This window comes from Salvelinus namaycush, chromosome 39, assembly GCF_016432855.1.
Source record: "Salvelinus namaycush isolate Seneca chromosome 39, SaNama_1.0, whole genome shotgun sequence".
NCBI lineage: Eukaryota > Metazoa > Chordata > Actinopteri > Salmoniformes > Salmonidae > Salvelinus > Salvelinus namaycush.
In genome coordinates, this window is record NC_052345.1 from 15141343 (window position 1) to 15155006 (window position 13664).

General features: G+C 45.1%; 1 protein-coding gene across 1 annotated transcript in view; it reads right to left on the minus strand.

Moving 5' to 3' along the window:
- LOC120032502 (regulatory-associated protein of mTOR-like) overlaps positions 1–13664 on the minus strand; it is a 178314-nt gene that overhangs the window by 47170 nt on the left and 117480 nt on the right. The window contains exons 12-17 of the mRNA XM_038978613.1: positions 10800–10901; positions 5584–5667; positions 4849–4959; positions 1916–1990; positions 1554–1619; positions 1–171 (exon numbers count right to left, since the gene is read on the minus strand). The exon at positions 1–171 is cut by the window's left edge and continues 21 nt beyond it. Of these exons, the coding sequence (XP_038834541.1) occupies positions 1–171; positions 1554–1619; positions 1916–1990; positions 4849–4959; positions 5584–5667; positions 10800–10901 (609 nt within the window). The remainder of the gene's footprint in view (positions 172–1553; positions 1620–1915; positions 1991–4848; positions 4960–5583; positions 5668–10799; positions 10902–13664) is intronic.

A 13664-nucleotide genomic window follows, 5' to 3' on the forward strand; every position in this document is an offset into this window, starting at 1 on the left:
CAGGCTGTAGAGCTTCTCGTGGGCACTGTCCCTGACACCACACCAGCGGGCCGAGTCAAAGTTCTGCCAGATGCGTCCCAGGCAGATGGCCACCCACTGACGAAGCAGGGGGTGAGGGTCAGAGAGCTGCTCCAGGCAGATGGCTATCAGGTTCCCCTGCAGACAGGCCTCCTGGGGGGGTAGAAGGACGGTTGAGGAGGAGGACGAGAAAGGAGTTGGGAGGCCATGTCAGTAATTCACACACACGTCCACACAATTTCCTTTGATGAGACCCTGTAGGATGTACACACACTTTATGACTTGGCTTTAAGCTGAGCTTCACGTCTGGAAGTCTATGGGCAAACCAACAGGGAACTAACCTCTACCTCCCACTGTGAACATGAAGGGTCGACGTCCAATGCTTGACAGTTAAGAGTTCGTCACCTTTTATGTGGGGTTGTATTGGTTCCGGTGGCTATGGCAAGCTACCACTTGAAAGCCTATACCTATTTTGGCAGACTCTCTGCCTTGTGGCAGTGTCAAACTATCCTCCATCAGACAACTAGAGCAGTTCAGGGATTTGTGTACAAGCTGTAACAACGTTTTAACGTGATCACACCGTAGCTAAGCCCTACCAGTAGGAGTACCATCACTCCTAACCCCTGAAGCTCAGACCACATGTTCCAACCAATCCACGAGCGGCACGTCTCTGTAATGTTGGAGCTCATCTATTATTAACACAGAGCCAATGGGAGACGGAGAACATTAAGTAAACAGAGAGAGAGGAGGGGGAGAGAGAGAGAGAGAGAGGAGGGAGGCAGAGAGAGGAGGGAGGCGGAGAGAGAGAGAGAGAGGAGGGAGGGGGAGAAAGAGAGAGAGGAGGGAGGGGGAGAGAGAGAGAGAGGAGGGAGGGGGAGAGAGAGAGAGAGGAGGGAGGGGGGAGAGAGAGAGAGGAGGGAGGGGGGGAGAGAGAGAGGAGGGAGGGGGGGAGAGAGAGAGGAGGGAGGGGGGGAGAGAGAGAGAGGAGGGAGGGGGGGAGAGAGAGAGAGGAGGGAGGGGGAGAGAGAGAGAGGAGGGAAGGGGAGAGAGAGAGAGAGAGAGAGAGAGAGAGAGAGAGAGAGAGAGAGAGAGAGAGAGAGAGAGAGAGAGGGAGAGAGAGAGAGGAGGGGGGGGAGAGGAGGGGAGACAGAAGAGGTCTGGAGCAGTTTCTGGGAATAAATGAGGAGTATACGGTGTACGGTGACAGTTGCCATGATAAAGTGTTGTCAGGAGAGAGAGAGCAGAATGGGAGGAAATGTTGAAAATATGACTTATCTACTCTACTGAGAGTTGGGGAGAATTAATGAGTGTGTCTGTTGAAGGGATTTTAATCAATGTGGGGCTTGCTTTATAATAGCGGCATCTTTAAAGTGATTTCTTCATCGAATCATTTACCACATTCTCCCCTAACACACACACACACACACACACACACACACACACACACACACACACACACACACACACACACACACACACACACACACACACACACACACACACACACACACACACACACACACACACACACACACCTGGCCTGTGGTGTAGCTGTTGACAATCACAGCCAGGATAAAGACAGCCATGGTGCGGTGCTCAGCCTGAAACAGAAAACACAAGAAACACAGTCAACTGCCATGTATCAACTCAGTTCCCCAACACCTCATTCATAACTAGGAGCTATGGATCATAGCACACAACATGTTTGAGTAGGTAGAAGTTGTCACTAACCACTGATACAGGGTCAGATATATTCTCAGCTATAATGGAAAAGGTTATGATCGGAGGTAAGGGCAATCTGATTCTAGCTCTATGGTTAAGGGTAACATCTGGGTCACACCCATGGGTGCCTTGTGGCGCTTTCGGTTTTCTCATGCTCTGATTGGGTGATACTCACGGGCATGTAGGGGTCGGCCAGGACAGACAGGAAGTACTTGTGTCCGTTGTCCTTTACCAGGTCTGCCTGACACGACTAGAGAGAGGAGAGAAACAATCCAGTAAGTTAGTCAAGTCATCTCGCCATTAATCTGCTGTTAATACACAAACGCTGAACAAAACATGACTCGGACACTTCACTGACAAGTCTCCTGCCATACTTACAGTCGAATCAACTCAGCCTAAATAACTCTCATTTCTTCTATTTAGGTAGATTACTTTTTTGTGCTCCTTGAGGAAATGTCATATGTTGCAGCACTACAAATATGAACTACTCAATATAATATTTATAACCACGGTTAAAGACATAGCCTAGACATTATTGAATAACTCAACTCAATACCCGAGTCACACTACTAAACGGACAGAGAAACATCTCAAAGTCCTTTGATTATTCTTAACCATTGACTAACACTGACGACAACTCGGGTGTCTGGAAGCTGAAGAATCACTAGAGTACTACGACTGTCCTACCACCTTAGGGTTATACGGTTAGTTCTACCATGTAACTCAAAATATGCTTTGTGTAAGTGAGTTTTAGGGTGGCCATTTTGTTCAACAGCTAAAATGTGCCCAAAGGGCAATGTTCTTTGTGTTACGGATAACCTAGTAAGCGAGTGCGTACTATAAACATGCCTAAAACATACTTATGGCACGGCCTCTACGAAAATTACTCAATATTGATATCCAATCGCTAGCTAAATACTTAAGTTGGTTGAGGATTCATCTAAAATAAGTAGCAAAAATCAAATCAAATCTTATTGGTCACATACACGTGTTTAGCAGATGTTATTGGTCACATACACGTGTTTAGCAGATGTTATTGGTCACATACACGTGTTTAGCAGATGTTATTGGTCACATACACGTGTTTAGCAGATGTTATTGGTCACATACACGTGTTTAGCAGATGTTATTGGTCACATACACGTGTTTAGCAGATGTTATTGGTCACATACACGTGTTTAGCAGATGTTATTGGTCACATACACGTGATTAGCAGATGTTATTGGTCACATACACGTGTTTAGCAGATGTTATTGGTCACATACACGTGTTTAGCAGATGTTATTGGTCACATACACGTGTTTAGCAGATGTTATTGGTCACATACACGTGTTTAGCAGATGTTATTGGTCACATACACGTGTTTAGCAGATGTTATTGGTCACATACACGTGTTTAGCAGATGTTATTGGTCACATACACGTGATTAGCAGATGTTATTGGTCACATACACGTGTTTAGCAGATGTTATTGGTCACATACACGTGTTTAGCAGATGTTATTGGTCACATACACGTGTTTAGCAGATGTTATTGGTCACATACACGTGTTTAGCAGATGTTATTGGTCACATACACGTGTTTAGCAGATGTTATTGGTCACATACACGTGTTTAGCAGATGTTATTGGTCACATACACGTGTTTAGCAGATGTTATTGGTCACATACACGTGTTTAGCAGATGTTATTGGTCACATACACGTGATTAGCAGATGTTATTGGTCACATACACGTGTTTAGCAGATGTTATTGGTCACATACACGTGTTTAGCAGATGTTATTGGTCACATACACATGTTTAGCAGATGTTATTGGTCACATACGTGTTTAGCAGATGTTATTGGTCACATACACGTGTTTAGCAGATGTTATTGGTCACATACACGTGTTTAGCAGATGTTATTGGTCACATACACGTGTTTAGCAGATGTTATTGGTCACATACACGTGTTTAGCAGATGTTATTGGTCACATACACGTGTTTAGCAGATGTTATTGGTCACATACACGTGTTTAGCAGATGTTATTGGTCACATACACGTGATTAGCAGATGTTATTGGTCACATACACGTGTTTAGCAGATGTTATTGGTCACATACACGTGTTTAGCAGATGTTATTGGTCACATACACGTGTTTAGCAGATGTTATTGGTCACATACACGTGTTTAGCAGATGTTATTGGTCACATACACGTGTTTAGCAGATGTTATTGGTCACATACACGTGTTTAGCAGATGTTATTGGTCACATACACGTGATTAGCAGATGTTATTGGTCACATACACGTGTTTAGCAGATGTTATTGGTCACATACACGTGTTTAGCAGATGTTATTGGTCACATACACGTGTTTAGCAGATGTTATTGGTCACATACACGTGTTTAGCAGATGTTATTGCGGGTGTAGAGAAATGCTTGTGCTTCTAGTTCCGACAGGGCAGCAATATCTAACAAGTAATATCTAACAATTTCACAACATAAACCCAATACACACAACTCTAAGTAAAGGAATGGAATTAAGAATATATACATATTTGGATGAGCAATATCAGAGCGGCATAGACTAAGATGCAGTAGAATAGAATATATTGCAGTATATACATATGAGATGAGCAACGCAAGATATGCAAACATTATTAAAGGGACTAGTGTTCCATTTATTAATGTGGCCAATGATTTCAAGTCCTGTGTATCTAGGCTGCAGCCTCTCACAACTCAATCTCCTGATCATCAATCTCCGGATGATGACTACTCCACATTAACGTCAACTGACGTTAAACTGATTGACTGACTGGGTTCAGATAGACATATCTTCTGCTTTTATCTGGGACTGTTATTGACTTTATGGCAATCGTGTCTCTGTACAGCTACACAGAGCTGCTCCATGTGATAGATACAACATGACTGTCCCTATATAGACACATATCAACTACTCTGTAGGGAGAGTGAAATTGGTTTAAAATAAAGTGCAACAATTAAAATGTAGCTTACAATAATGGTAGGAGTTTGGTATGGGTTGGTTATTGTACTGGTGTACAGTGAGTGTTTGTGGGATGCATGTGTAGATATGTGCTAGTGTGTATGTGTGTGTGTGTTACTACTCACGCTGTCCACAGCCAGGATCTTAGCCCAGATGAAGACCAGCAGGGGTCGGAGTTCCCGCGCAGAGCTCTGTAGCAGCTTCAACACGTAGGGGAAGATCCCTACTGAGAGGGCCTGAACACACACAAGAGATATTATTCACTTTAAAGTTCCTACCCAAAGAAATCACAACTGGCTTTAACTAGTGTGTCTTTCTAGCAACACCTCTATAATAATGAAAAGACTCAGAGGCCCCTAAGGCCCTAAATCTGTGTCTATTTATTTTTAAATAAATATACCACCCCTTCCCTAATTGGAGAAAACTAATGGACGACAACACTTATGCTTCTACTTCCAGCTTATACATACAGTACTATATACATTTTACGGACAAAGTATATTTTATATGAGTTACCTTTTGATCGTTTTTAGTCCCACCCTTCAGCTACCCTCAACCCATCTATCTCTGATCACCATCCAGTTCTGATTTCTATTTCACTTTCTTTTCTTTCTTTTTTTTTTTACTATGCTGTGATGTTTGACAAAGGTTCTGAACCTACATACATTTTACGGACACAGTATATTTTACATGAGTTATCTGGTTACTTTTAGTGTCTACTAGTTGATATAGATTGTTTCTCACCTGACAGTAGATGAGTGCTTGTTTATCTATAATAATCATCTCTCTGTGCTAGCTAACCTTGTATTTAGGCTATGTGTTTGTGTATTGGTAGACAAGAATGCTGTATAATTTCTCACCAGACTGACGGCCCAGGGCCCCAGGTCCAGGAAGCGGCCGAGCAGGTCCAGCGCTCTGAGTCTGTGAACCTGACTCAAGAGGACCTGAAAGAGACCAGGGAGGGGGCAGAGGTCAATACCGTGGCGTGTTCAACGTGTTTAGTGGCATCGTGAGCAAAAGGAAAGCGGGAGAGGTGGAACAGGTGGCTCACACCACTCACCAATATGCTGGCACTGGCAGTTGTTTGTCTCTCTCTCCGTATGTGTGTGTGTGTGTGTGTGTGTGTGTGTGTGTGTGTGTGTGTGTGTGTGTGTGAGAGAGTTTTGGCTGCTTCAGGTGTACATACCATATTAGCATAATAGGTCTGTGTGTAATAAGGTGAATATGAATACATGTGTATGGCTGTGTTCCCATCAGAGGAGGCTGGTGGGAGGAGCTATAGGAGGACGGGCTCATTGTAATGGCTGGAATGGAATCAATGGAACGGTATCAAACAGATCAAACGCATAGAAACCACACGTTTGACTCCATTCCATTCCAGCCATTACAATGAGCCCATCCTCCTATAGCTCCTCCCACCAGCCTCCACTGGTTCCCTGCGGTATATGACATTGTATTTGTGTGCATGTGGGTGAGGTGTTATGGTAACAGATTGCGTGTGTTTTTGGCACGCCAGCACCGGACGTTGGCGTGTCCCCATGCGACCGCGACGTGGGCGAGAGGACATGTGCGCACATGGGGGGGGGGGGAGCGGATTCCTCACGGACCCACCCCCACGACCAACCCATACACACTGCTATTTCTATCATGGTTTTGTGTATTATTAGAGCAGTGTGACCTCAACCCAACGCAGGAGGAGACCGGGGTTGGACCGTGCCAGGGCTACCCCTCAACCCTCCAGGGGAACGTGTGAGAAAGGAGACCCTGGGAATTTGTGGTCTGTCTTATACAAGAGGAGGAATATTCAGCGATTTAAGAGCTGTTTGAATCGGAGGGATGAAAAAGTATACTTCTGAATGATGGTATTATATAAACAGCCACTAATGACACACACACAGAATAGCAAAGTCACTCACCAATCTTGTCCCAACTGCTGAGACAAGTGACAGTGACTAATCAGCATCATCATGGGCGCGCGCGCTCATACACACACACACACAAAACTAAAGCTAACAGACCAAGACCAGCTCAAATGACAGAGTAATATGCTCTTTCATTGTCCTGTCAAAGCGTGTGGGTGATCATCCGTAACACGTGTTACAAGTCATCAGGGAGTGAATCAACCGGTACGTACAGATGTTCAATCTGCAGCCACCCACTGATTCACTAGACTGTCATAATGATTGAATGGGCTTTGTGAGAGTGTCCCTCCTAGAACTCCAACCCTTCTGAGCTAGCAATCGTAGGACATCACAATTCAATGACAACGTCATCTTTCCCAATCCTTTTGTTTCAATGGGAAGTCAAGATGGGAAGTCTGTTACTATGACGACATCAAGAGGCATTCTGTCTGACCCCTCCTCTCTTTTACTTATTTTCCCAAAGCTCCTTATCAATAGATTACACACAATCGCACGCTGTTCCTCTGAGAACGCAATGTCACGGCTATATATTTTTCTGATCGACGCAAGATTGTCCGTTCTACCGTGTGTGTGTGTGTTTGTGTGTGTGTGTGTGTGTGTGTGTGTGTGTATGTGTAAGAGCTTACGTGGGTGTGTACAATGCTCTACATGCGCACACCCACTAACACACACAAATCACACCCGCTCCGCTCCCACCCATCAAAAAAAGAAACCCCCTCCACACTATCCCTCCCCGACGGTTCTCCCAGACCGTCTCCTGGTTTTTTAATTTGCCTTTCTTTCCCCAGTGGACGTGTGAGGGAAGGCTGCAGCTCACAGCTCTGCTGAGTCAGGGGGAAATGACCACGCCGAGTACAGCATGGAGCCGTACAGCATAGGGGCTAGGCCAGCACAACAACACATGGGGCTACTGCTGCTGTGAAGTGCCACTTTAAAGAAAATATTGCCTGACATAAAGTGCGTTAGGGAGAGGGTGATGGAAGGAGAGAAAGAGCAGCGAGAACTAGAGCGAGAGAGAGCGAAAGAGAGAGGGAGCGCAAGGAGCTAGCAAGGCAGATAAATGCATTATTTGTGGAGATAGAGAGCAGGCCATGATTTAACTGAGCCAGGCTTACAGACAGCACAGCAACCGCTTGACATTTTAAGGGCAACTCCGCCACGCCACTTTAAACATTTGTAATGTTATTATAATTGCATATTTTTGCAGTGGCCACAATTTAAAAATGCATAATAAGAGATTTAAACGATGATGGAGAATCCTCCTGGATTATCAACCCCACCACTTACAGAACGAGTTCCCGGCTGCGCCTCACAACAGGACAGGCTGAAATGCGCCCATTAGAATTTTGATTACAACGTGCACATAGGCTCCAGTTGTTTTAACGGAATAGTCTCAAATGTTTTGTCAGCTCAGATTTACTCAAGAGGCGTCATTTTTTAAATTTATTATATAATTATATAAATATATATATATATATATATTTTATGTATTCATTCAGGATGACAGGGCGGACCGAACCAGGGTCCCCGTACCGAACAGTTTGATACGAATATGCGTACCGTCACACCACTATGAAGTATTTAGTGATGTCCTACACAGTTTAGTGTAATTTTATGACTTCATGTCTATTGACATCTTCGTGATGTTTTCAAGTAGGATCCCTGATGACTAATACATTCAATTAAATCATATTCAGCTTTCTATATAACCCGTCTTTAGTTTTCTGCTCATATTGGAACTCCCTGGTGTATGTTGCTCTGGTTGTCTTTGTCTAATAACATCTATACATATTTTAAATAGATGCTCAAAAATCTATAATGACATTTAGTCAGCTTATGACAATACTTTTCTGTTGTTCAAGGCTCAAACTCCCATGATTCCATTCTGTAAAACCACTCCCACCGTCACGATGAAGTTGCAGCTCCATTGCATTGTTTCCAATTAAGCAATAAGGCATGAGGGGCAAATACTCCGCGATGCGTCGTGCCCAAGAACAGCCCTTAGCCGTGGTATATTGGCCATCTACCACAAACCCCCGAGATGCCTTATTGCTATTTATAAACTGGTTACCAACGTAATTAGAGCAGTAAAAATAAATGTTTGTCATACCCGTGGTATACAATGGCTGTCAGCCAATCAGCATTCAGGGCTCGAACCACCCAGTTTCTAATAAGCCTATATTTTAGAAGTGAATTAATTGTAAACGTCATACTTTTTATTAGTTCCAAACGGCCTACAGTTGTTCGATGGTTGCTTTGGACAGTCGCAAAGGTATTTAGTTGTTATTGTTGAAAACACTAGATGCAGCAGGGTTAGCTACTTAGCTAGCTAGCATTGCGTATGTGATCGCCAAAGGAAAAGGCTTCAATCAGAGACTAGGACGTGTAGTGAATTGCCTGTAAATTTCATAATAAATGTCGTGTTCTAACAGGCCTAACATTTACATGTTGTTTGGACTGTTGTTTAAGATTAAACTTGGCTGTTATTGTTGCAAACCCTATTATTTCAGATGTAGCAGTCGGGCTAGCTAGCAGGCTAGCAAACCATCAGAGCCAGTAACTTATTGTTCGGATTCGTTAGCATCTAATTTAAAATGATTTGTGAATGTAATGCAGTTAATTGATGATAATGACATGAAGATTCAGCATTATATAGGGCATTCACTAGAATGTAGTGAAATACTGGCTAAATTCAAGAGGGCGCTACTAAATTAATGTCTAAACTAGGCTGACAAAGTTAGCGCATTAATAACGCACTAATGTGTAACATCTTTTCAGCATAGATTTTTTTTGGGGACACCATTAATGCATTTTCTTAGTTCGATTTTTGTGGCGATTGTGTGACGATTTTTTCCCGTACATTTCAAACACAGCCCACCAAACGCTGCAGAACACCAACCTCACATGGCCACAGCACTAACCCGAGGTTTAAGGACCTGCAGTGCCTTCCCAGACCTGAGAGGAGTGAGGTGTGGGCTTTGCTCAGAAACTTGCTGAAGGAAGAGAAGCCTGCACAGCAACCTGATGAAGCAACATATTCAGAGCCACCAAAGAAGAAAGCTGCCCTCTTGCTCAGTTTTTCTGAATCTGATGAAGAGGAGGAGTCCATTGAGAAATGTGTGGAGCGTTACAAAGCAGAGTATGGAGGACTGTCCACTACAGTGGTGGTCACAGCATGCAGGGGCACACAACAGGCTGGCCTGCATTGTACGAAGGTACCTGGCAACACCTGCCACATCAGAACCGTGTGAGAGGTTGTAATCACTCTCTGGGCATATTGTACAGAAGAAGAGAGTAGCTTTATCATCTCAAAATGTCAACAGGCTTGTTTGTCTAAGCAACTGGCTCAGCGAAAATAAATTAGGACGACTGAAGTGTATGGTCACAGGTTTATGTTCTGTGGAATTCATGACATTGTTGGACAGGTTTATGCTGTTTGTTCTTGGTATCCATAGAGCAAGTTATTTTTTATAGCCAACCCTCCAATCAGCAATTGGGAGAACAATAATTTGGAATGGCTAAAGCTTTAACAGTGTGTGGGGCCTACTGGGAGCATTAGTAAGTTACAGGAATGTTGTATTTCTTAACTTGTTTATGGTGAATATGCCATTAAGAAAATTCTGATACATAATATTTTTTGTGTTTGTCCCTACACACCTACAACTCAATACACAGCTTTTGTTTTTAAATGGAAAAATCTTTATTTAGCACCAAATGTAACATTTGCGATTAACTACAGAATTTAATGTGATTAATTGCAATTCATTATTTTAATCGTTTGACAGCCCTACTCGAAACCTAGTTCTCTTTAGCCTATGTCATTACGAATCACATAACCTTAATATGCTTACTGATTAAATAAGAACGTTAGTTTGTTGGAACCATTGCAAGTTTAGATCTTCCATATTTCGGCATCGGGAGGTGGTAAGATTAGGAGGCACTTCCACACTTCAGACCAATCAAATTCAACTTGATACCCTTGTTATTTTCATCTCCAGATCCGTGACTTTCTATTCCTCGAAACCCGGTCAATCAACGTTGAAAGGGGCCGTTTCTATGGCGATTTAAAGGGAAAGACTCAGAAAACTGAAAGATGTTTTTTGGGGAGGGTAGATATTTTACGCCCGTTGGTGTATGTATGTATGTTTGTGTACCTGCAGTACGATGGGGAGCTGTTCGGGGGGGTTCCTGTTCTCCACTCCCATGGTCAGCCACACCTGGAACGCTGTCAGCTGCTCTGCAAAGAACGGACTGTGCTATTGGGATGAAACACAAACACAATCGTTTTAATACATCTATGATGAATATACATGCAGTACATTGATACTGAGCTCACTCACACAGAGTACATACAAAAGCATGTGGACACACCTTCAAATGAGCGGATTCGGCTATTTCAGCCACACCCGTTGCTGATAGGTATATAAAATTGCATGGAGTACAACTCCATGCAATCTCCATAGACAAACCGTGGCAGTAGAATGGCCTTACTGAAGAGCTCAGTGACTTTCAATGTGGCACCGTCATAGGATGCCACCTTTCCTACAAGTCAGTTCGTCTAATGTCTGCCCTGTTAGAGCTGCCCTGGTCAACTGTAAGTGCTGTTATTGTGAAGTGGAAACGTCTAGGAGCAACAAAAGCTCAGCCGCAAAGTGGTAGACCACACAAGCTGTCCTTGGTTGCAACACTGACTACTGAGTTCCAAACTGCCTCTGGAAGCAACGTCAGCACAAGAACTGTTCGTCGGGAGCTTCATGAAATGGGTTTCCATGGCCGAGCAGCCGCACACAAGCCTAAGATCACCATGTGCAATGCCAAACGTCGGGTGGACTGGGGTAAAGCTCACCACCATTGGACTATGGAGCAGTGGAAACACGTCCTCTGGGGTGATGAATCACGCTTCACCATCTGTCACTCCAACGGAAAAATCTGGTTTGGCGGATGCCTAGAGAATGCTACCTGCCCCAATGCATAGTGCCAACTGTAAAGTTTGGTGGATGAGGAATAATGGTCTGGGGCTGTATTTCATGGTTTGGGCTAGACTCCTTAGTTCCAGTGAAGGGAAATCTTAACGCTACAGCATATAATTACATTCTAGACCATTTTGTGCTTCCAACTTTGTGGCAACAGTTTGGGGAATGCCCTTTCCTGTTTCAGCATGACAATGCCCCTGTGAAAAAAGCAAGGTCCATACAGAAGAGTTTTTTTTTCGAGATCGGTGTGGAAGAACTTCAATGGCCTGCACGGAGCCCTGACTTCAACCCCATCGAACACCTTTGGGATGAATTGGAACGGCGACTGCGAGCAGGGCCTAATTGCCCAACCTAACTAATACTCTCGTAGCTGAATGGAAGCAAGTACCCACAGCAATGATCCAATATCTAGTGGAAAGCCTTCCCATTAGAGTGGAGGTTGTTATAACAGCAAAGGGGAGACCAACTCCATATCAATGCCCTTGATATTGGAATGAGATGCTCGACGAGGAAGTGTCCACATACTTTTGGTCACGTAGTGTATCTTGACCTGCATACAAACACAGCTGTGACCTCTCAAACACACAACTCAACAATAGCATTATCCATTTAACAGTTAGAGCTAGAACACCATTCTCTAACACACACACATTAGGCTTAATGCATCGATAATGAACTGTACACACGGCACCATACATCTCAATGTAGAATGAGTTTAATGAGTTTTGTAACAATGTTTATTTATTTTTGTGTGTAAGTTATATAAGCATGTGCACGGCAACTCAGCACGTCGATGTCAACAATGCAACATGCAGACACTAGTCATGAAACTAACGCAGCACACCTCTCTATGACACACACACACCCCCCACGATCCACTGAATGGAGCCAATTCTTACACCGATCTGTCTATTATATAACACCTTTACATAAGGAAGCCTCTATTGTAGCCTTGACTCCTACCAGCTGCAGTAGTGTGTGTGAACGCGTGCCACTTCTTTATGTACCAGCCTTCTGTTCCCCACAGAGCAGTGCTTGTCATGACAATGTGTCTGCCGCTATTAACTGCACCATGACCAGTTTCATCATCATCGTCCCCTTAATATAGCAGAGGACATTACAACAGAGACTATCTCGCTGCCGAGAGTAGAGGGAAATTATTTGGTGAATAATCAAAGCACCACCGCTAACACCCACGAGGAACGAACGCGCGCGAACACACGAGGAACGAACGCGCGCGAACACACACACACGAGGAGCGCGCGCACACACACACACACGAGGAGCGAACACGCGCGCACACACACACACACGAGGAGCGAACGCGCGCGAACACACACGAGGAGCGAACGCGCACACACGAGGAGCGCGCGCACACACGAGGAGCGAACACGCGCGCACACACACACACGAGGAGCAAACGAGCGCGAACACACACGGAGCGAACGCGCGCGTACACACACGAGGAGCGAACACGCACACACACACACGAGGAGCGAACGCGCACACACACACACGAGGAGCGAACGCGCACACACACACACACGAGGAGCGAACGCGCACACACACACACGAGGAGCGAACGCGCACACACACACACGAGGAGCGAACGCGCGCGAACACACACGAGGAGCGAACGCGCGCGAACACACACGAGGAGCGAACGCGCACACACACACACGAGGAGCGAACGCGCACACACACACACGAGGAGCAAACGCGCACGAACACACACGAGGAGCGAACGCGCGCGAACACACACGAGGAGCGAACGCGCGCGAACACACACGAGGAGCGAACGCGCGCGAACACACACGAGGAGCGAACGCGCGCGAACACACACGAGGAGCGAACACGCGCGCGAACACACACGAGGAGCGAACACGCGCGCGAACACACACGAGGAGCGAACGCGCGCGAACACACACGAGGAGCGAACGCGCGCGAACACACACGAGGAGCGAACGCGCGCGAACACACACGAGGAGCGAACGCGCGCGAACACACACGAGGAGCGAACGCGCGCGAACACACACGAGGAGCGAA